This window comes from Symphodus melops (assembly GCF_947650265.1).
Source record: "Symphodus melops genome assembly, chromosome: 13".
In the NCBI taxonomy this organism is placed as follows: domain Eukaryota; kingdom Metazoa; phylum Chordata; class Actinopteri; order Labriformes; family Labridae; genus Symphodus; species Symphodus melops.
Window position 1 is genome coordinate 8502551 of NC_136703.1, and position 22913 is coordinate 8525463.

The 22913-nt window shown below is 39.7% G+C and overlaps 2 protein-coding genes across 3 annotated transcripts in view; one reads left to right on the forward strand and one right to left on the reverse strand.

Annotated features, from left to right (window-relative positions):
* gpr153 (G protein-coupled receptor 153) overlaps positions 1 to 17804 on the forward strand; it is a 34995-nt gene extending 17191 nt beyond the window's left edge. The window contains exons 2-7 of one of the 2 annotated variants that reach the window (XM_079360255.1): positions 844 to 1464; positions 4538 to 4967; positions 9254 to 9443; positions 11605 to 11634; positions 13756 to 13775; positions 14331 to 17804. In XM_079360255.1, coding sequence (XP_079216381.1) covers positions 1091 to 1464; positions 4538 to 4967; positions 9254 to 9443; positions 11605 to 11634; positions 13756 to 13775; positions 14331 to 15170 — 1884 coding nt within the window. In that variant the 5' untranslated portion in view covers positions 844 to 1090 and the 3' untranslated portion in view covers positions 15171 to 17804. Of the gene's footprint in view, positions 1 to 843; positions 1465 to 4537; positions 4968 to 9253; positions 9444 to 11604; positions 11635 to 12150; positions 12336 to 13755; positions 13776 to 14330 lie in introns of both variants that reach the window. The other variant, XM_079360254.1, reaches the window with a different exon arrangement.
* A 2296-nt stretch (positions 17805 to 20100) lies between these two features.
* her3 (hairy-related 3) lies at positions 20101 to 21120 on the reverse strand (the record flags this gene model as incomplete). Its single annotated transcript, XM_079360064.1, has 4 exons — positions 20101 to 20570; positions 20695 to 20776; positions 20883 to 20978; positions 21067 to 21120. 4 exons carry the CDS (start codon positions 21118 to 21120, stop codon positions 20101 to 20103), a joined length of 702 nt encoding a protein of 233 aa, XP_079216190.1.
* Between the last annotated feature and the right edge of the window lie 1793 nt (positions 21121 to 22913).

Genomic DNA, 22913 nt, shown 5'->3' on the forward strand with positions numbered 1-22913 from the left:
ACTTGAAAACTTGATTAATTGTAAATATTGGACGTTTTTAAACTGGCTTTTGGACCGCAAGCTTAAGACAATTGTTTTTATTATGGGAAACTTTTTAAGGATTGCTGTTTTGGTTTTTTTTGCTCTTTATAGCATTTTGTTAAAGAACTTGACATCACATGGACGCATAAAGCCCCCTATCAGTATAGAGTTACAGTAGAGACTGTTTAAAAAGCATCACCACCATGTATAATAATCATCAATATCATGTGTGTGTTTTTAATAATATCTGATCTATCTTTCCACAAGTGAAAGTCTACTTAGTGTTTATACCTGTTAGTATTTAATTATATTGTATGTGTTCTTCCTTTATTTAATTCATGTAAACAGGCTTGAACCTGTTTCTTAACTTTTTGCTATTGATGCTATTTATATTCCTGTTGTTGAGCTGTTGTAACAACTACATTTCCCATATTGGAGAATCAATAAAGTTTATCCTTATCCCTTATCCTTAAACATAAGAGCGGTTATGATTCATTTTTTTTCCCTTTCAAATAGCAGTTGCATATGACTGCAGCTTTATGCAATTCACTGTCATATCCCTTGCAGCATTTTAAAATGAGCCATGCAGACTGATTACTGTTCTGTCATTACCACATGAAAAGGAGGGCTTTCAGTAGAAACAGTAATAGTTAATCTGGTATGATTAACATAACCCTATTAGTTCACTGGGATGAGGAATTATGTAGGATGAAGGATGAATATTTTAATTTGGAGTGACTCATAATTTTCTTTACATCCTCCCTCCCTCTGTCTCTTATCACTGTGCCTCACTCGTTTCCCTCTCTCTCTCTCTCTTTCCAGCCTGAGGCTTGCGATGGAACTCTTCATCCAGCCCGTCTAACATCACACTGTGTCACACAGCTATCACATCCTCCTCCTTCTGTGCCCATCCCATGGAGAGTGCACGCCCTCCCAGATAGGATGCCTGCCCTGTCCGACGCTCTGCATATCCTCCTGCCCATCACCACCTCCTCCTCCTCCTTGTGTGTACCTGCTATCACCAACAGTTCCTTGCGGCCCCCGGGGCTCCGACCTGCAGCGCTCCAACATGGTGGATGAGGTAACCACCATGAAGGATGATGTCATCAACGCCAACACGCTGGCTTGGCTGGTCTGCTCAGGTGTGTCCATCCTTGCCAACACATGGAGCATCCTCAGTGTCAGTGCCAAGCAGAAAAAGTGGAAACCACTGGAGTTCCTCATTTGCACGCTGGCAGGCACACACATCCTCAACATGGCCATCCCCATCACAATGTACTGTGTCATAACGCTGCGACGCCAGCACTCCAACTACGAATGGAATGAGGGGCTCTGCAAGGTGTTTGTCTCCACCTTCTACACTCTCACACTGGTCACATGCTTCTCTGTTACCTCGCTCTCTTATCACCGCATGTGGATGGTACGCTGGCCTGTGAACTACAGGTAAGACAGTGAAAAAAAGGGGTCTGTTTAAGCCTGTTCAGAACATCCTATTATCAGAGGTTACATGTCATCCACATTGCAAACTTGTGTAAAAAGTTTAATTGAACGTCTTTCTGATTAAGAAATGTGTTTAGCTGTTACAGTACTTCAATGTTGAGAGGGATGATCTCTCCTGTACATCATCTTGGTGGTTTTTTTGGGGTTTTTTTTTTGGGTACCACCATGTTAAACCATCCAGACTGAGCATCTGCTGATCTTAGTTTGGCTCCTCACAACAAGTGATAATACCAAGTAACGCTGAATAATAAAGATCAGATTCAACTCATGTTAACAGTCAGCTCTCTGCTGCAGTAACACCACGCTGGTCTTGTTAGACTCCCAGGACGTCTTCTCTTCACACATAATCAGGTGCTCAGAGCAAAACTGCTTCTTACTTTAAAAAATGGTTTTGATTTTTTATTCATGTTGAAATAAATATTACATGCTGGGGGTTTCTCTTGAAACTTTGTTGGATTGCTTTGATTTCAACATTTGACTCTCTTTTCTGATACCTAAATTAAAAAAAGGATTTTTGTTGACATTAATTTAAAGGTTGGTATTTCGTCTGTGATGAAAGGATAATGGAAGCTGTAAATGATATTATTTAGTGGTAAAAAAAAAAAGTCAAAGTAATTGATCACATAAAGACAAGGACAATTTGTTTTTGTATTTTGCAACTAACAACCATCACACCCTGGAAAATGCCTTTCTTCTTCTATTTTTGAATTCAACCGAGAACAATCATGCAGATGACTGCATTTCCAGAGCAAATCCTGTGGTAACACAAGCGGAGCACAAGCGAGATATGTATAAATTTCTGCACAGTACAGACAACCTACTATGTGGGTGATGGAAATTCTGCAGAAACTGGTACTTGGATGCATGTTGTGAAGATGACTGTTCTGTTGCATTGTTCTTTCTCTCCTTCAAACAAACAAAGCATGTTTGCACTCCCTGTGGCATTAGGCCTACAGATGCTCAACCTGCAGTCAGCTTGGCCAATTTTGCAGATAAGCAGACATTCAAATAAGATATGCAAACTTCCGTCTTAATCTTGCTATCTATACTGCTTGTGCAGCTGTCTTATTGGACTTTGCCCACGGAGAGATATCAGGCTTCGCACAAATGCTTTTATCTACTTTGTCTGCTCTCTCTCTCTCTCTCATCTGACTTCGTAATCTCATATCGCCTGTCTGGAAACATTGACTTTCCTCTCAGCATCTCCTATTCTTGTTTTTAAGTCACTTTTGACAACGATATGGCAGCGTAATAGCTCAAGCGATGCACCGTGTAATAGCTGTTCATCTTCCATTTAAATTGCTCCACTTTTGCCCTGCCGAGGTAAGCATTGGCTGCCTTGTCTGTGACGCTAACACACACTGAAAGCCTGAATTATGAATTCCAACCTTGTACTTCGGCAGCTGTTCCCATCACCCTGCGCTCATCGTCTTTTAGGAGCTTTTTTTTCCCTGGCAAAGCTCTCGCTCTGGTAATAGATTCCAGCAGCTTTATGACGTAATTACCCCATCACATGTACCCCAGGCACATTCAGGAAAGGCTAGCATAATTATTCACAGTGACAACAACACCTACTTGTCTTTGCACAGAGCCAAGGATAGAGGCTAGTACTCTCCCATGTGAGCCACTATTGTGCTAATGCAGGCAAGCTAATACATTATTGGTTTAAATATATTTTTGACTTGTGAGGGAAACATTCTATATCTAGCTCCTCTAGAGGACCTTGATGAGAGGAAGAAGAGTATCAGCTACATGTGCTCTGGCTCTCTTTAGGGAGACAGATTGACTTTCTTGTTAAATCGGCTCCTTGACAAGTGAAAGTTACCAGAGAATCTCCTGTATTCTTTCACAGCTAAATGAAAGGAATGAAATGAAAGAACAGCACAATTACAAGTTCCAGAAACCATATAATCACTGCATCTATATTTTCTATAGGAGCCTAAAGCAACAGATCTCTGGCTATGATTTATTTTTTGCTGATGCGTCGTTAAGTTCAGCAGTACTTTTGTGACAAATCTTTTGGCAGGATAGCGCAGACTTTCGCCAGGTTTGAGAACACCAGTAACTGCTTGCCATAGTTATAGATGTATACATGCTTTGTTACAAATCATGAGACGTGCCACACAACCAGAGGACATAGAGCAAACTGCTCAACTGTAACAATTACTCGGAGGTGAGAGGAAATAGAAATCCCTCCATGCTGAAATAGACCTAGATGACAAATAGAGCAAGGGACCTAAAAGGCAATCTTTTGCCGTCAGCAAAGCATTGATTTTCCTCCATTTCCCTCCAGTTTGTCTGGGTGATGACTATTTGGGAAGGAGCTTTTTTTATGCTATGCTCCAGGTACATGTGCTCTTTTGTGGTATTTGCATCATTTTTCCATATAGGACTTGTTTACTTTGTACATGAAGCTTTTTAGATAGATTTTGGCTTTTTATTCCTTTGTTGTACAGATAAGACAGTGGACAGTGTAGTAAACTGGGTAGAGAGAGTGGGGAGTGGCATGCAGGAAAAAAGCCACAGGACGGATTTGAACCTTGGGCGCCAACTTCAAGGGCGACAGCCACAGGGTCCCAGAAATTAACCGCTAGTCCACCGATGCCTCAACATGTGGCTTTTTGCTTTGCTTTTTTCCCCACTAGGCTCCTCCAAAGACAAAAAAAACTATCTGACTTTCCTTTAGTGTTTGTGTGTTTTTTATACACTTCAAGCTGCAGTGACATCCTTAACAGAATTAACTGTGCTGAAAATATACAAGCGGCCCAGCCTCATCTCCGTTTAAGTCTTTGTCAAAGGTTTCTGTTGTTTATAATGAAGTTGGTTTAAGCATGATAAAATAACATTCAGTACTGTTTGTGTTAAAGCAGTATCATGACTTTTCAAATACAACAGTCCCAGTCTAGGTCCAACACCAGAAACTCGTGTTAGCTTAAAAAAAAGCAAAGCTGTATTTAAGAGTTTGATAATAATTTGACTGAACAAATAATGTCCAAATCTGTATTTCTGCTTCCAGGTTGAGTAACACCAAGAAGCAGGCGGTGCACACAGTGATGGGCATCTGGATGGTCTCCTTCATCCTGTCCACACTTCCAGCAGTTGGTTGGCACGACACCATTGATCGCTTCTACACCTCTGACTGCCGATTCATTGTGACAGAGATCGGGCTGGGTTTCGGTGTGTGCTTTTTGCTGCTGATCGGGGGCAGCGTGGCCATGGGTGTGATCTGCATCGGCATTGCCCTCTTCCAGACCTTCTCTATTCAGGCTGGCCACAAAGCTGACAAGAACAAGTTCAATGTCCCAACCATAGTGGTGGAGGACGCTCAGGGGAAGCGCAGATCATCTATTGATGGATCAGAGCCTCTCAAAACGTCACTGCAGATCACCTACCTAATCAGTGGTATTGTTTTCATCTACGACTTCCTGACCGGCTTCCCCATATTGGTGAGTTAACCTAAACCTAAACGCTTAAAAACAATCATCAACCTGTTTAATAGTCTGACTAACTTGTCAAAAGTTCCATTTTGGCAAGGGTTAGTGGGCATATCTGCAGAGCGTGAGGGAATTACCCGTATTTCATAACGTTGTGATGTGTAAAAAGAAAAAAAAAAAAAGGATTCCCAAGAGAAATCTGCAAGAATGGAAGGCTATTTCATCGGAAATAAATAAAAACAGGAAAGTCTGTAAACAAGCACGAGGAATAAATACTGCTGTGGTGTTTTTATCATCCTCTATGTTTGCATTTTATTCCATCAGTTTGTAACGTTTTTTTTAAAGTGTCTACCTAAACGTTATATTGAGAAACTAAAGCTAATTTAGAACTCTGCTGCAAGTCTCATCATGCTGTCATGATTATAGAGGGAGTCACAAAGTGCTGTCCCGTTCCTCTTAAACCCTTTCGAGTCCTTAAGGGCTTAGGGTTTTAGGAGGAAATTGAGATTCAGCCAATAAGACGGAGAGGTCAGACAGGAGGCGGACATTTTTTTAACCTCTGCACCACTCTCTTAAGGTAAGGAAGGTGGCGTGAGAAGGTCCGGGTAAAAATGGAAAATCGTCATAAGAGAACGGTCTGAGGGTGGAGTGTAACTGCTGTAGCATGTGTAACCATAGCAAGCTGTTTTATTATTTACATAGACTGAAATGTCTCTTCTCATCTGGGGCTGTAAGTAGGTCATGCTATGTGTGTTGTGTGTGTCTGAATGTGTATATCATTTATTGTGTTGAGTGGGGTGACGCTGTAATCTGTCTGTAAACTAACAATACGATTATTGTTGGCCAACATAATGAGAAAAATCCAAACAGTCCTGTGTGTTACTGTTCCTCCACATATTCACACTACTGTATCTGTGGAGCCCTGGGCTTTAGGAGGTGAGTGTTACTTCCCTCTTCCTGCAAGGGAACCTGATTCTTCAAGTGCACTACGACTGAGTGAAGGACAGAGCTCTGTCTTAGTGTGTTGCCATTTGGTTTGCAAATTTCAATCTCAAGTTCTTTTAAGTCAATTCGTTGTTTTTTCCTGTAAAATGCTTAAAGTGTAACTTTCATCATGCACACAAAACAGCCATCCTGTCATCTTAAAATAAAGCCACCACAGTATTGTCCTCTGTAAGTAAAATGCCACTTGACGTTTTTTTAGGGTGAATTACTGAATCACACTAATAAGTCTATGACACCATTATTTCTTACTGGGAGAACACTGTTCTTCAGTACCTCAGCTTCACTCTATATGTTTGCATATAAAAAAGGCGAGTTATGTAAAGCCTTTTTTTTTACATTACAAATGTGTTTTTAAATAAGCATTGTTAATTTGTTTTTGCAAATGCCCTGACACACCAAAGGGGCTTTCAGTCAATCGGTGAGCAGTCGTCTAGTTTTTGCAATGTGTCCAGCCCTGTCGCTACCCGTCGACCCCATTTGGGGGGTTTTTTGTAAGAAAATAGTATAATTGTATCATATAAACGGTTTATTTATCGTTTCTCCTTCGTCCTCTTTTGGATTTACCTCTTTGTTGGAGTGACAATTACAGACTGCCGCCGTCTGCTGGCACGGAGAGTTATTTCCTCTCACGCACGAGCAAAACGTACGTGGTGGTTGGCCATCGGCTGTTGCCTTTGCGGTGTGTTAAAGTGCAATTTTTTGGCCAAGACAAAAGGTGTGATGCGGCCGCCCTTCGTCACCACTTGGTCTCTGCCATCTGCTTGCTGTGTCAGGGCCTTAAGGCAAGCCTAAAAGAAACAAGTAAAGTAAACACATGTAAAGCAGAAGTCTGAAGCATTAGCCTGGAAAGGAAGTCTTGCTTGAACTCTGCAGGCCTTGGCCTTTATGTTCATCCTATATTGGGCCTTAAAGTCAGACTTCATGTTAACCTTAGTATATCAAAAGTTTCCTTTGACTCCAAAGTAAAGTATGTACTGTGATTTCACAAGCTGTAAGTTGATATGAAAAGACAGTAGTTGCATTTTATGCATTTGGGCAGTTGTAGTTAATCAATTCTACGATGTATCGTGAGGCAGACGTGAATGAAGTTATCGGTTAATGTTTCAGCCAGAGTCGGACCTATATAATCTGTTTATTTATGTTTACAATGTTGATACATTTGTGTTGACAGTGGTCTGTTGAAATGTTGACATGATTATTGCAACTGAATCCAATCGTGAGACCAAAAAAGATGCACAGCCCTAATTTGCACACACATACAGAAAACTGAGAGGGTAGTATACTGTAGTTCAGATGAAAGCTGTTATTTCCAGTGGACTGCCATGAAAAACAAAAGCAGTGCGAGCCTGCTTTATAACCTGGGGTAATTAGCTATTTAAATGCAATGAAAGCTGTCACATCCACACACAAATGCTAGGGAATAGATAAAAAGAACATAACAGAATCACCATTGAGGGAATACCTTTTAAAAAGCAAAGAGAACACTGTGTGAATTAAAATGTATACTTTCAGCAATTTTCATATGACAATGAATCTGTAGGGTTTAAAAAAGTGGCCACCTTTGTTTACATTTGTTTACAGAAGTACTACAAAGGCAACAATAAGCCTGATTTAACTGCCAATGCAAATAGACTGACGCCATTTTTTGAGAATCATGATGATGTCACCAGCTTTTTGAGTGAGACATGCAAGATGTGTAAATATGATATTCTTGTGCTATGTAAACTTGTTAAAGATCAGTAGATGAGGGATTCTGATGGAAACAAAAGAAAATATAACATGTAGTCCCCTTCCCCTTGGTTTGCAGAGCAGTTTGAGCTTGCCAGCTCAATTGGCCAAAAACATCAATGTCAGTTTGAGACTCCCAAGAGTTCATCAAGTCATTCAGGAATGGTGAGCTTGAGTCAATTGACTGATCATTGTCTCAGCCCAGTGTATGACAGTTGAGGATTAGACACTGAACCTGACAACTTTAATGATCAGATTTAGCACTGAGTTGCTACAATGAGGCAGTATGAACTCTAATGCATGATGTAGAAAAAGAATCATGAGCAACACAAAGGTCCCCTTATTGAACACTAAGAAGCAATTTAGGGAATCAATTCAGAGATTAGATGAATGAATAATCTAATCATTTGATCAAGCTTTTAATGAAATTGTATAGTTCTGTATTGTTCTCTCGAGGCACATTACAAAATAGAGCAGACCCAAAATGAATCCACCTGTATCATAGAAGTCAGAGAACCAATGACATAACATTAGATTTAAGTATAATTTCTCCAAGGCAACCTGTACATAAAGCTTTTGCAAAGGTCTCGTACACATTTAGAATCACTGTCAAAATAAATCATATGAACAAAACACTAGATCTAGTGTTTTGAATCTACAGAGTTTCAGAGTATATAAATTCAGAAAGTTCCTTTTTTTTGAGTCTCGGGGATGTTATTTGGCGGCAGATTTGGTGGTTTAACCCATGGAATTGCAGAGAAAGCGCAGAACTTTTGTTGGAAGCGGTTTTGTCCCAAAACAGCATGGAGTGACTGTTCTGAAGACCACAAACAGGGTAGCACATTTATACCTTAACATATTTACTCATGAAACCTATCAATGATTCTTTCTGCTTCTGGAATGTGTCTTATGTCTGCCCACCACTGTATACACTGTGGACATCATGATTTCCAATAATGCTAGTCAGCACCCAGTTAGCTTAGCATAAACAATGAACACAAAAAGGAACCTGATTGCCTGGTTTTGTCTCCTCCCATCTTGCAGCTTTTTTCAGCTCACTGATCAATGAAAGTCTGACTCAAGTTCATTTGTATTGACTAATACCCGCATAACACCTTAATCCCATTATAATGACTGAAGAAAGTGTTGACCCCTGACCTGTGCAGCATATTACATTTCTCTTTACTGACCAATCTCTACATTATCTGCACTAAAGTAATTTGACTTTCTGGGGAGTTGCTTTCAGAGCCATGATCAATTGAAATAGAATAAAATAATCCATTTATATTCAGTCTTTGGCCTCTCAACAAAGTGTTGAAAATATTGATATGCTGCAAGTGACAAAACAGTCCTGTCTGTGTACTGGTTGTTGCAGTAAGGGTGATCATAACTAAAAACATAATAACTTAGATATACCTTTTCGTGCCTATTTTCCCAACCCTTTGCAATCACACTTTTCTGAATATTGCTGAATGTATTTGAATGACACTATGGAATGTATCACAGTAAGTACTCAAAGATTAGATCCTTGCTGATCATGTTTTTTCTATCCTCTTCCTGCCCAGGTGGTGAGCTTTGCCAGTCTAAAGTTTGACCGTTCCTACAACTGGATGGTGTTGTGTGTGCTGTGGTGCTCCATCGTCCAATCCATCCTGCTGCCCATGTTCCTCTGGGCTTGCGACCGCTACCGGGCAGACATCCGCATGGTGTGGGAGAAGTGTGTAGCTATCATGTCCAACGATGATGTGGATGAGGGTAAGCTACTGTCAGCTGTCACCCTCCCTTCCTGTCCCCTTTTTCCTTCTCTGCACATGATATTGAACATGCACGATGATTCCTGTATCCAAAGACAGCTCAGTGTGGACAAGTTAATAGTCTTTATGGAAGATTTTAGTTTATTTAGCACAGTTTTGCATTGATGCTCTGAAATTAAATTCCAGTTTATCTTCCTGATTTAAAGACATTGAAGTGACAGTTAAATACCTAACATGAATGATCCTGTGAATTTAGGGTTTGGACAAAGAGAGTTGTTAGTGTTGTTTTTTCACTTAGTTGACGGAGTTGGGAAATTATACTAAGCATCTTATAGGAATGAAACCGAAGAAAAACAACAACTTTAGCTTATTACACAAAGTTTCATTTCCACCTCCAGATCTTCAGATACTGCAGTGCCACTTCTGGTGCTAAAGGATCAAAAGTCAACTATTTACATTGATTTGTGCATTAGCAGTATATTTCAAAATCAAAATGTTGTGTGACGCAGGACTTTGGTCAAACTAAAGTCAGTTAAGAACTAGTTTTCTTTGGCAAGAAATAGAAACCATTTCTGAATGTTGCAGAGTAAAATAACATAATAGTTAGGTTGAATGGTTGGTCTCTAAACATCTGGTGCTGTCAAATCACAGCATGTGGCTTTAAGAGTAGTGTGTGCATGAGCAGCATGGTAACAATTCTGGAGCTAACACAGCTCATTATGCACTCATCCTGCTGTGGTTTGGACAGAGGTGCTCTTCAACCAGTTGAGGAGGGGTTATCAGGAAGTTCTCAGAATGTTTCAAAAACCATTTTCTAGTTGTTTCATTCCCAAATAATGGTTTATGGTGAAGTATCACTTGTGAGAGGGACAGGCTGATTCTGTGAGAGACTGAGTAACTGTAAGCTGTCACTCTCATCTGTTGACAAGATTCATGCTGTAGGTTTATGAAACTAACAAATGACAGATCATTATTATATTAGTCATTTATGAAAACATCTATGTCTCATTGATCTTAGCCAATGCTTTGTCTTTGCCACATTTGGGCAAACTATAACAGAGTCATAAATACATTTTTGATATGAGCCTGATTTATTCTGAACGTGGAGATTTCTTAAAGAAAGTTTAAACATACTGTGTATTAGTCTAAAATGGTCATTAATACATAGGTATAGTTGCTTGAGGTTGTAAATTTGTGGTCAAATGTTATCATGTGACCTATCATATGACCTTTGTTGTCAGGAGATGAAACTGAAGTGACAAGTGTCTGTGTAGTATTACTCTAAAGTAAAACATACTTTACTACTATATTATAGTTGTGTTAATACTTTCTGTGGTGTCTCTTTTGTAAAATGCTTTACTTTTCCCTGCTATAACATTGATTGTTCTTACAAAAATGCATGTAAAATGTGTAATCTTCCTCACCAATGCCCTGGCATTAGAGGAGGATGAAATAAATGGTTATCCATTTATTTGTAAGGATCCCGGATGAAACGGAAACAATTGCAGTAAAAAAGCCCTTTTGTGTTAGTATGATGGTCATATTTCCCTCAAGTCACAATCTACCCTAGTTTTTTTTTAAAACATAAATTAAATGATATGGAGAGATTGTTTTTTTCTTTTTTAATTTTCTTTTTGTTTGAATTTCTTTCATTTATGTTTTTTTTATTTGGTGGGGAGTTTTTAGAAAAAAAAACTGAAGCAAAGTAGGATGCAGTTTAAATCAGTCAGAGGTTGATAAAAAAGCATTTAGTAGGCAATGTTTGATAAATAGAAAGTGGTCCAAGACTTGCAACTTTGATCACAGAAATATGAAACATTTAAGCGAGGAATCAAAGACACTTCAATATTTGGTCCAAAAGTAGGTCACATGATAATCATAGAGAGGCTCATGGATCCCTAGTGTGATATACACTAGTAAATAAATTCATGCAAACTGCTGACGGTATGAACCACCTGTCTTTTATTTCTACTGGCACTGTTTAAACTCCACCCGATCTGAACCCTTCTCTGCTCTGTCTAACCCTCCAAACCTTCTGATTCTCTCCCTCTTCACACCTTCCCTGATAACTGCTCGTTGTCCAACAGGAGCCATAAAACAACAGGGCAAGACACGTTCTATGTGACGATTAACACTGCCAGTTATCTGCTTTTTTTTTCCAGAGGGCTTGCCATGTATAACTCATCACAGTTGTATGTATAAGGATTGTTTCCTTTTTTTCCCCGAAGCCACTGACTTGCATGCCAAGCTGCCTGTGCAAAAAGCAACTTTCATTTTCCATCTTTTTGGCCAACATTTTTTTCAAGATCAGCATTTTACACCCATCTCCAATTGATCTTTAAGGAACATGAATGCAGTGATTGGGAGAACACCCTTGGTTGATGGGTATTAAAGTAAACTTTTTTGATTTTTATTGATTTTATTCAGAATGTACGCTCTGGACATTTTTGTTGTTCTTTAAGCAACTATTTGGTATAGTTTCTGAGTTTAGCATCAATTCGAGCCATTTTTTTTCTTCTAGCTAAGAATTTAATTCGATCCTTTTTCGATCCAAAACCACATCCATGAGCAGACCTGTAGGAAAAGTCAACTTATCGGAGAACAGTTGAACTTGTCTCTCTTATCTATTCGTCTGTCTGTCTGTCTGTCTTGTGTATTGAGTCCGTTGATCTCTAATCCTGACGCTCGTGCTTTTCTGCACTTTGCAGAAGACAGCCAAGATGGAGGAATACATGCCGACTTAATAAATGACAGACCATATGACTATAGCTCGTCGCCTGAAATCATGACGGTAGACCGTAATGCCAAGTATGAGTTCTCAACCTTAGAAAGGGGGGTTCTGCAAGGGTATCCATTGAGGGAACAACAGGAAGATAAAATGCAGTATTTGCAGGTATATTTTCATTAATTTCCTTCATTTCTTTTAATTGATCAATTGAACTATTTTCATTACACTTCATTGCTTATGTGCATGGTGAAATGGCCCTGTGGGTCTACAATATCTTGCTTGAACTAAGAATATGCTCTAGTTGACTACTGTTTGGTAAATATGACCATCAACAGTCCCATAAACATATGAAATGATTTTCATTCTATGGACCTACAGTACATGCAGTGGACTACATTTCTTTTTTGTTTGAGGGTTATAGTTTGATAACTGAATTAGTTTCTACCTTTCAAGAATCCTTTAAGAATTCAGAATTACAATTCAAATATCTCTTCATGTTCTACCAAATCCCAGTCTACTGCAGAGCTAAAAAAAACTCCCTTTAAACCTTCATCAAATCCAAAAATTGTTAAAACATGAACTTATTATTGGAAAAATAAACCAAACCTTATGTTCTGCTTTGGTTCCAATTCTGACCTGGCCTTTCAACAAGAATTGGATGGACATTATTGATTAAAGTATCCATGATGATGAGGATAATTTGGCTGGACTTGGCCTGCAAGACTGTGGTGAGGATGTGTGCACACAATCAAGAAAATGCAGCCCAATCAATATGAATTTCACAAAATATGTGTTTACTGTGACATCTTTGTGAGAAACAACCAAGCAAGGGCTTCAGTTTTGAAGCAGCCAAAAAAGTTTGCTTTTATAACCTTTTATTTTTAATACGAAAAAAAAAGGTATAAAACCTCAGATGTCCAACATGTTAAGGATACCTCAAATACCAACAGATTTTTAAGAAGCCATGAAACAGAGATGTATACAGTAGCTTTCACTTTATTAGACCATCACTCCATCCATTGCTTTTATGTCTGATACACCTCATCGTTTGACAATGGGTTCATTGATCATAAAGCAGTTTTTAGCTGTGCTTGTCCTTTGTTGTATATGTGTGACAGTGAAACAAATAAGGGTGCGTTTTTGATTGAAATAAAAGGGAGACTTGGTGAACTGTGACACAGTCTGGTTATTCTTGTCACTGCTCGAAGGGTTAACGCTCAATTCGATCCTGAATCAACAATCCTCTTTATTAATGATCAAATGGCACCTCCACTTGAGAAGTGATAGATCTTCTCAGGTAGTTTGATAACAAAATAAAGCCTCTGGCTTTATGGCTTTTTGTGATGTGTGTTTGTCTCTTTTTCTCTCTCTCCGTCAACCCTGTCAACACTGCCCTGCATCTTAATTCATTCTAATGCCTGTGCTGCCCTCTGCTGTTTAGCCCTCCCACCTAACACACACAGTGCTACTGTATCATCTGCTGTCTCATTTATCTGCACTACTAAAAGCAACCACAGTGGGGCAGGCTGATATCAATCTTGTGGCACTTGACGTCACCTTGACAAACCCTCTCTCTCTTGCATAGTTGTCAGAACAGAATGGAATGTGAGTATAACATAGAGAACTGTCAAGTTTTTACAGTGTTTGTCTCCAAATATTGGACCTGATTACTAGTGTAGATGTAACACTGTTTAACCCTGCTGCATGTTATAAGGTTAAGCACTTAAATGCACAAGAGATTCCCAAAAAATAAAGTTTGCATTTTTTATCTTGGCCCAAAAAATTGTATGTGTGACATGTAGGATTTTAACATGACAGCTTAATCAGGATACCAAACGTAAAAGATCACTTCAAACAAAGTATTTCTAGTATTGAGGAAATTACAAGAAAGTTTTTACTGAACTATATATAAACCAAATTTTAGCACAAAACAGTTTTAATGGGACGACTGCAAATCAGTGTTATTACAAAGTTGCAGTGTACTGTAAACCTTAAAAAATCCTACATGTAAGATTCTTTATTATTGACAGCAAAGGTGTATGAACTAAAACAATGTTTTACAACGTAACACTTGTTTGACGTGTTTACTTATTTTGATTTGGTGAGTAAGTGTCAAAGTTACTGATAGACTGAAGGCTTTGGTATGTGTGTTGCATTCAGGTGCCCCCTACAAGAAGATACTCCCACGACGAAACCGACATGTGGACCAGCGACCGGATCCCCTCATACCTTCACAGATGGGGCTCCACCGAGGACATGATAGTGAGTGCCCACTACAGCTCCACCTTGCCGCGCCACGAGAGGCGCAGGAGCAGCCTGGTCTCTTACCACGAGGAGACCCACCATCACCACCATCATCATCACCACCCTCACCGCAAGCGGCGACGCTCTGAGGATAGTATGCACTCCCTCAAACACCTGCCACGCGTGGTTTGTGGTGGGGAGCGCTACGAAGACGAGCTGCGGTGTTTCAGCCGCGATGAGGTGATAAACTTTATAGATGAGACACCGCTGCCGAGTCCCAGGAAAAGCCCTCGGCGAGCATCCACCATCTCACTTATCCCCAATGTGTATGAACAGTCCACGGTCCTCCTTCCTTACTTCCCCCTCACAGACTTCGAGCATGAGCCTCAAGCACTCAGGCGGCTCTCTGAACACAAAAGATGCAGTAGTCGGGGAAACTCGCCTGAGGGTACCCCGAGACCAGACAGACCTGATGGCAAAAAGAGCCCCGGGGCATGCAGCTCCGGTAAAGGCTGCCAGGAGCGATCACGAGACAGGAAACGGCAGTGTGAAGCGGGCACACCTGGATGCAGCCGTCAGACTCTGGGGCATTTTCCCTGCAGGCCCAGGACAGGTGGAGGGGCTGACTGGGGGAATCAGAGGCACCTGAGCAAGGAGGAGGGCAAAGGAAGCACAAACAGTTTTGTAAGCACACCGTCGGCATCCTCCTCGGGTTACAGGGCCTTTCACTCTGACTCTGTTGGCTCTACAACATAAAAGTGAATATCTTTTTTTAGTATCAACAGTATGACTGAAGGTATACTAACGGAATCCTGGTGGTTACAGAAAAGTATCATTCTGGATTATTTGGCCTTTTTACTTGTGCCAATATTTGGTTTGACTTGATGTACCACATATTAAACGTCATGGGAGTGATGCTGAAGGAACCTGACATTGATTTTTTTTTTTAGGCTTGGAAAAGGTTGGGTGACCATCAAGAAAATTTCACTGAGGACACTTTTTTTTTTTCCTGCAGCACTGGCACAAATAAACCGTTTTGAACGGTTTAAACACCTTGTTTTTGCTGTTTGAAGTTGTTTCTTATGAAATGTTGAAAGAGTTTAGAGAGGCAGTTGTAAGGGTGGTGTTTTTTCCCCCTTTTGTGGAAGGATTATTAATTAAAGCTGTTTTTAATTTCGCCTTTACTGGCTCTGTGAACACATTTGCTTTAAAACCAAACTTTCCTGAATACTACCTATGTACCTTGAGATTAACTTCAGGATATGACATATTATACATATTTATTTTATTTTGATCACAGTATAAACGTTTTCTATTAACATTGTAATTATTGACACATTTGAATTTTTTAGAGTTCCCTATGTTGAAGTAAGTGAGAGATATAATCCCTATGCCTCATAGTTATACAGTTACTGTGTGAGATACCATGTGAAGGCCCCCTAATTCTTAATGAAAAATGTAAAGTATCCTCTCAAAGATTGACATGTTATGTATATATGAGGGATAATGGCTTCATGGTTGAATTCTTTTTTTTTTAGTGTTTCTTTATGAACACCTTTGCTAAGAACATTTCCTCACCGTCTCTTCTCATTATAATGTTTTGTGTTAACTTTGGTGATCATCCGACACAACAGTTGATCCCAACCTTCACACAGCCTGTAACGGTGATTAATCCTCATTCAATCAGCATGTCAGCCTGAACTCACCTCCTATGTGTTCCATTAATGTGTTAACAAGCAGATACCAACATGTCAAGTGGTCAAAACGTTGAGTGATTACAGCCTTCACACTGCATAGATGTAGCATAACTTGAAATGCTGGCATTGTCACTTATCCCACAGAGATGTAGGCTCACATGAGATGAACAATGATCTAAGACTTCTGAAGGTCCCTTGGAGAGTTTTCTTAACAACTGAGTGACTTTTTATAATGCCTGATTATCCAAAACGCATAGGCAAGGTAAATATTACATAGGCACCCACAAAGCTTTAGTCAGGGATGTTGTGGGGAGAGTTTATCAATCATTTGCACATTATTTCCAAACTGTGTCACTTGGCACTTTCTCAGAAATTGGCGCTGATGTTAACATTTCAATCAAGCCAACTTTTCAAACCGAAACACTTTTCATGTTTACCAAGTGGGACAATTTGCTGACCAAAAAAGGTGATGAAATCTCGTGCACTGGTAGCAGAACACACTGGGCTTTGGCCTCTCCTGGTTGAAGACTAGTTGCAAACATGAATGTAATCATACAAATTAGATTAAAGTTTTTAAACGAGAGAGACTATATTTAATAACAAACAATCCCCTTAAACCTTATAGTTGATTGCTTTGTTTGCTACTACCTCCTAACTAACAAACCTGCATATACTCTTTCTATCACTTACAGTCATTTAAATGTTTCGTTTTAATTCTCATGTATAAGTGTACCTCTCACCCATTGCAACATATGCAGTTGAATAAATGAACTAACATGTATTTTTCTTTGGAATCATTTGATTTCCCTGTCAAACTTTGCTAGAGTCATAGAGTTTTGCACTTTTGTGTTGAATATTGGAATACAATTTGTAATATATTCAAAGATTATTTAAATATGAATGATGTTAGGTGTTATGATTTTCTTGTTTAATTGATGAATTTGTTTAAAAAATTTGACTGATTAAATTCACAAGATGATGCTCCAAGTTGTGTTTTCACAATGTTGTTTTAGATGCTGTATGTTTGTTTGTTTGTTGTTTGCAGTATTAGCAGCCTTTTTTTTCTCAATGCTTTATTCGCTTTTATTCCCCAGAGATGAAGTGCAAAACAATGACCATATACCAAAGAAAGATATTTCCACGTCTTACCCTTTGCTATGTAAGAAACAACCAGAAACACATACACAATCATACTGACTCTTACTAGCCGAATCAACTTTATTTCGGGGGAGCCAAAAACAGCCTGCCTCTTCCTCCCACACTCATGTAGGCCCACCTCATCATCATCAACACGAGAACTGAGAAAATAAAATAAACTGAACTACTGTTTCATTGGTTATAATGTTTACAAACACACATGCAGGCAGGTTGAGCTTTATGCTGAATGGGCAACAAAACAGATTATAAATGGCCTTCCCAATAGCCTTCTAGTTTTAGTCTATCTGGGTGATGTTATAAACACAGCATTGCCAACAATATATTGTGTAAGACAAGCACATATCCTCCCATCTGTGTTGTAGTTGTCTGTCTTCACCTATTCTTTAGAGCTTTTTTTTATTTTTTACTTCAAACAGTAACTTCTTCTGTAAAATGTGGTTTAACTAATTAACATGCAGGCCTATCTGTTTGACAGAGGGCCTGCTTTTTTCGTATTAAGTGGCCAATTCTTCTCAAATAAAAGGAAATACAGGCTTAGGCTACTTACTTTTTCATTAAACTAAATGTTGTCACGGTATCAAACCCATTTCTCAATCCCCATCATCATATCTTCCTTTCATCCGCACAAGGCAATAATATTCAATAGTATAGCCTTATGCTAAATCTCAGTTTAGACCTAACAGTGCGGGTATGGTATTTGAAATTTAAGAATAACTTTGGCATTCTGGTGCTGCCCTCGTCAGCGGACTTTACACTGCAGATTATGTTGATCTTTATGGAGAGATCACCAGCAAGGGAGAGCTTGGACACGAATGTTTCCACGTGCCAAAGGATAATTCAGCGGTGTGCTGCAGGTGTAAAAGTCTGCAATGAAAAGGCCAGTCCCATTGTATAACTAAGGTTCACGCTTAATTCCATAGGTGAGTCACAGACTGTATGTTGTAATTGCACAAATCACTTAGTCCCTAACACTGACCGGTGTTGAGCATAATTAGAAGTAAAACGAGATGCAGGGGGCGCGGGTCTGACGCGCACCCTCGTCTGCTCTTTTAAGAGCGCATGACTGGACCCAGTCTAATGCTAATATCTTCTCCTCTCCCTCCTCCGCTTCTCAGCTCTAATGTGCGTGTCTATTATAGTGGCAAGCCAAACTAGCTTACTTAAACAATGCTGTGAAGAGTTCATAGAAATTCTTAGAAAAAGTTTAAGGGCATTCAGTGTGGAAGTCATGCGACAGCTCTTTTCTTGGATAAAACAAACTTTTCTTGTGCTCTGGGCCTCTGTTCGTCTCATCAAAAGAGCAGCTTTGACTTTGCGGCAAAGGGAGCATTAAGAAGATTTACTGACGGCTTTTGTGAGCTGCAGTCCTAAAGAAAAACGGATAGAACAAACACTTTCCATATAAAGCTTGAAGCCGCGAGTTTAGCTGTCATTTAAGGGGCAAAGTAGACTTGAACGAGACAGAGTGGATTGCTCAGGAGCAGCTCTCTTCCACGACAGCAGCATATTTTCAACAGGAACCATCTGAAAGAGCTGTGGGCGTTTCTGCAATTCTCCTCGCTGTAGGTGCCATCCTTTCCAGCGCTGCTCCTTCAGGATGGACAGACACTTTATGACATCCCTGCCACAGCAGCGGAAGAAAGCTATAGGGTGCCGTAAAATGAGCTGACGTGTTGACTGGTTTGCTGTGTTGCTCACATGGCTTTTATTACCATCACTGCAACGAGTTGGTGGGCTGATAAGCCTATTTAGTGTAATAAATTAAGACGTTCAGATTCGCGAGTACAGTAATTAACGCCACTGCTCACGCGGCATTTCTTTTAGTAAATCAGTTTCCCCAAATAATATTGGTTCAGATTAGGGTTTGCAAAATATTTCACTATAATAACTTTACTGCGTTTAAGTATTTGGATTAAATAAGAATTGAAATCAGGGCTTGACTTGTATAAATCATGACTCGAACTCCAATGAGAGCTACTATATATGTTGTTGTTGTTTTTTAAATAGTAGGCCTAAAGGCTGAATTTCTCTTACAATTACAGATAACACATTTGACCTACTTTTTTTTATTAAGAATTTATCTAACCCAAAAGCCTCTCTCGGACTCCGAGACCAAGTTTAACCGACAGGACAGCATGGCGTGAAATTAGCTGTTTATAGCAGAAAACTGTTGTGCTGTCCGACAAGCATCTGATTTGCCCGCCACTGTTTCGGTACTTAGGCGTGAAACCAGAGAAGAATGGAAGAGACAGTCAATGCCCACTCTCCTGGATCCTATGTATCTTACTCGATAATATGTAATTGTGAATAAGTGGCTATTGCAAAAATGTCAAATGAAACTTGAAGGCAAGCATTTGATAGGCCTACGAGTAGTCTATGCTTTTGACTCCAAAAATGTGTTGTCACACACAACAATAGAAGAGAGGTCTTTTTTGTTAATAGCTTATAAAGCCAGGTTATTTTGAATGGACCTTGATCATTTCAGCTGTGACGACCGTATCACAGCCTACAAACCAAATAATCAATATACCGATCAAAGATGTCCTCTTTGACCATTTCTTCCTTTAAACACAAAAACATTTGGTTCTACAGATCAGCCACCAAATGCTAATATCAGCGTGTCTGACTCAATTTTATTGGAAAGGATTTACACATTTTCCAAGCCTTCACAAAGACAAAAAACACGTTTTCTTGTTTTGCTTATTTTATTAGAAAAAAATAAAACATGTACAATATATAGGCTAGAAAAAATGTATTGAAGAAATCTATACAGTGCAGTTGTAAAAAATGAATTTCGCTATAATATCTATGTAGATATTTTTTCATCAGTTCTACCAAGGCCGCCAGACGTTTTCTTCAGTTTTTGCAGCTTCATTCATGGAGTGCAGCATCTTGTGACCACAACTGTTTTCATAAGTTTTTTTTGAGGGAGCCGTCACAGAGACAATCCGTTTGGTAACAAGTGACTGCTGCGCGTCTTTAATTGATAAACATGGAGACGTGCTCGCTGTGTGGCGTTTCAGAGCTTTACATGTGACCACTTTTCTGTCCTTGGGTCTTGCTGCAGGTGGAAGATGCGTCCGCGATTCTTCTGGTGCGTCCGCCTGGCTAGGGCCGCTGTCCATGGTGCTGAATATTTCCTCACGCACTCGAGAGCGACACACTTTACTGGAAAGCTGTGATAACATCCAGCGGTCGTTCCCGTTTATATTATCTGCCATCATCAGATATTGGTTGACGTTGGCCATGCAACTACGGAATCCCGCTTGGTAATCTGAAAACTCGGAAGCGGATGCAGTGCCTGAAATCCAAACAGAGACAGTTAGGACACATTGAAGCTTGTCTGAACTGCAATCAAAAGGATCATATGTCAACAGAGTTGTTGAGTATTTGATAGTAATTGAATATGTTAGGTTATATCTTACAGCTCTGAATCTTTTGCTGGTTCCTGAGATGTTTCACAGTGAGCTCCAGGATGTCCGCCTTTTCCAGTTTGCGCTTTCGAATCTGAATAAAGAGATTTTTTTAAATTAAATATTTATTGTTGAAACCATTTTTAGTAATAACAACTAACTCAAAAATCATCACAACCGTTTGATAATATATAACCTACACTGCTGCTGTAGTAACTTTCCAGAAGAGTTTTTAACTGGTCCAAGCACTTGTTTATGCGCGCTCGTCGTTTCTTCTCCATCACAGGTTTCGATACCTGTAAAACATGATCATTAACATTTCATACACACTGTTTAATTGTGTGTTTTCCACCCCCGTTTCTTTGATCGAGTTAGTCAACACACCTTGTTTCCAGACATGGGTTTGGACTTTTCTGTGCAGTCTGTCGTCGCCACCATCCTGTTGTTTTTCTAGCTTCCTTGGCGTTAATCACTTTCTCTCTCAGGCACACGAGTGAAGGAACGTCCTCAAGTGGATTTATATAGAGGCTCCTACTTAACATCTCAATGCCAACAGTCCCGCCTGTGTCTTGCGCTCAAATGAGCAACACTGGCGTCATCTGACAGCCAAAACCCACCACAGGCTTAAAGAGGGGCCATAGAAGAGAAGATAGTTTGGTGCAGTAAAGACATATTTCAAATTTGAAAATATTCTTTCTCGGTACTTTAATACAAACCCACGTCACAGGTTTTGTGTTTTCCCAATGTATTCCAGTCAACCAACCAACTAACCAACTAACTAACTAACTAACTAACTAACTAACTAACTAACTATCTATCTATCTATCTATCTATCTATCTATCTATCTATCTATCTATCTATCTATCTATCTATCTATCTATCTATCTATCTATCTATCTAATCCATCTATCTATCTATCTATCTATCTATCTATCTATCTATCTATCTATCTATCTATCTATCTATCTATCTATCTATCTATCTATCTATCTATCTATCTATCTATCTATCTATCTATCTATCTATCTATCTATCTATCTATCTATCTATTAAAGCGTCGGGCTGCAGCTATTTAAAGGTTTTAAACTCAAAACAACGTGTGCGGCAAAACCTAGGAGAAGCGTAAAAATCAAAAACATAATTCAAGGATAAGGTAATCAGTTGGGTTCTACTGGTGGGCATGCTGTGGGCACTATTGACTCATGAATTCAATCTTTTATATGTGAGTTTCACGCCACCAGGTTGAAGGCAGCACCGTGGTAATTCCCTGCGTGTCCCAAAACATTTCGATTTTCTGGTAGTCACTTGTTGTCAAAGAGTTGCACCTTGAAACAGTAAGGCCTCCTTCATGTTACCTGCTTTTTAAACCGAAAGTATAGGTATGCCTCTGTTTAAAAAAAAAAAAAATCCTGCAAAATGTGAGTTCAATACAGAAAACATCTTGAGAAATCTTAAGAGCTTTGGAATCTTTGGCTTTTGTGCGTCGCCAGTTTTTGTCTTCATACCAGGCGCGATGAGGCACCGAGGAGAATCGCGGGCCGCCCCTTGTCCTTGGTCCCTCGCCTCCCGATTTTCCACACTGCTCCCTGAAAGGGGTGAAGGCTTGGGAAAGTCATACCAGCTGAAACAATGTATGGACTATAGGCGCACCGCAGTCCACTGCGCATCTTGTGCTCGCAAACACGCCATCTGGCAAAACTAAACGGGGCTGAATGAAAGGTGTCGTAACCTTCTTATCGAATGCTGGACTGTAGCTATGTTATTATCAGGAAATATAACCATTTTGTTCAATTCACTCCATAGATGTTTCATTTGGAGTTGTTTTAGTATGTCCAGTTGTTGGACATATTGCGTTTTGAAAGACGTGGCACAGCTCGTTATGAACATCTCTTGATTGGTCATATCTTGTTGCCTTATCTGGAACACAATGTGTGTGTTAAAATGACTGAGGGCCTGGGTAAAGGAGGCGCATTCGTATTCAGTCTAGGGAAAGGGCTCATGAAAAGACGTCCGTTTATTGTTTCGCGCCATTGATCTTTTCTTCTTGCCTGCTTTGTGACTACAAACGTGTGGGCATCAAAAGGTTCCCTCTACCCCAAAAGTGAGCCAGAGGACCCGGTATACTTTCCACTTATGTCATGTATCTGAAATATGGGGGCTGTCCGTACCATCTGCTGCAGCTTGCCAACAGTTTTTTTTTGAATATTATTAACTTTTTTTAGATTTAATT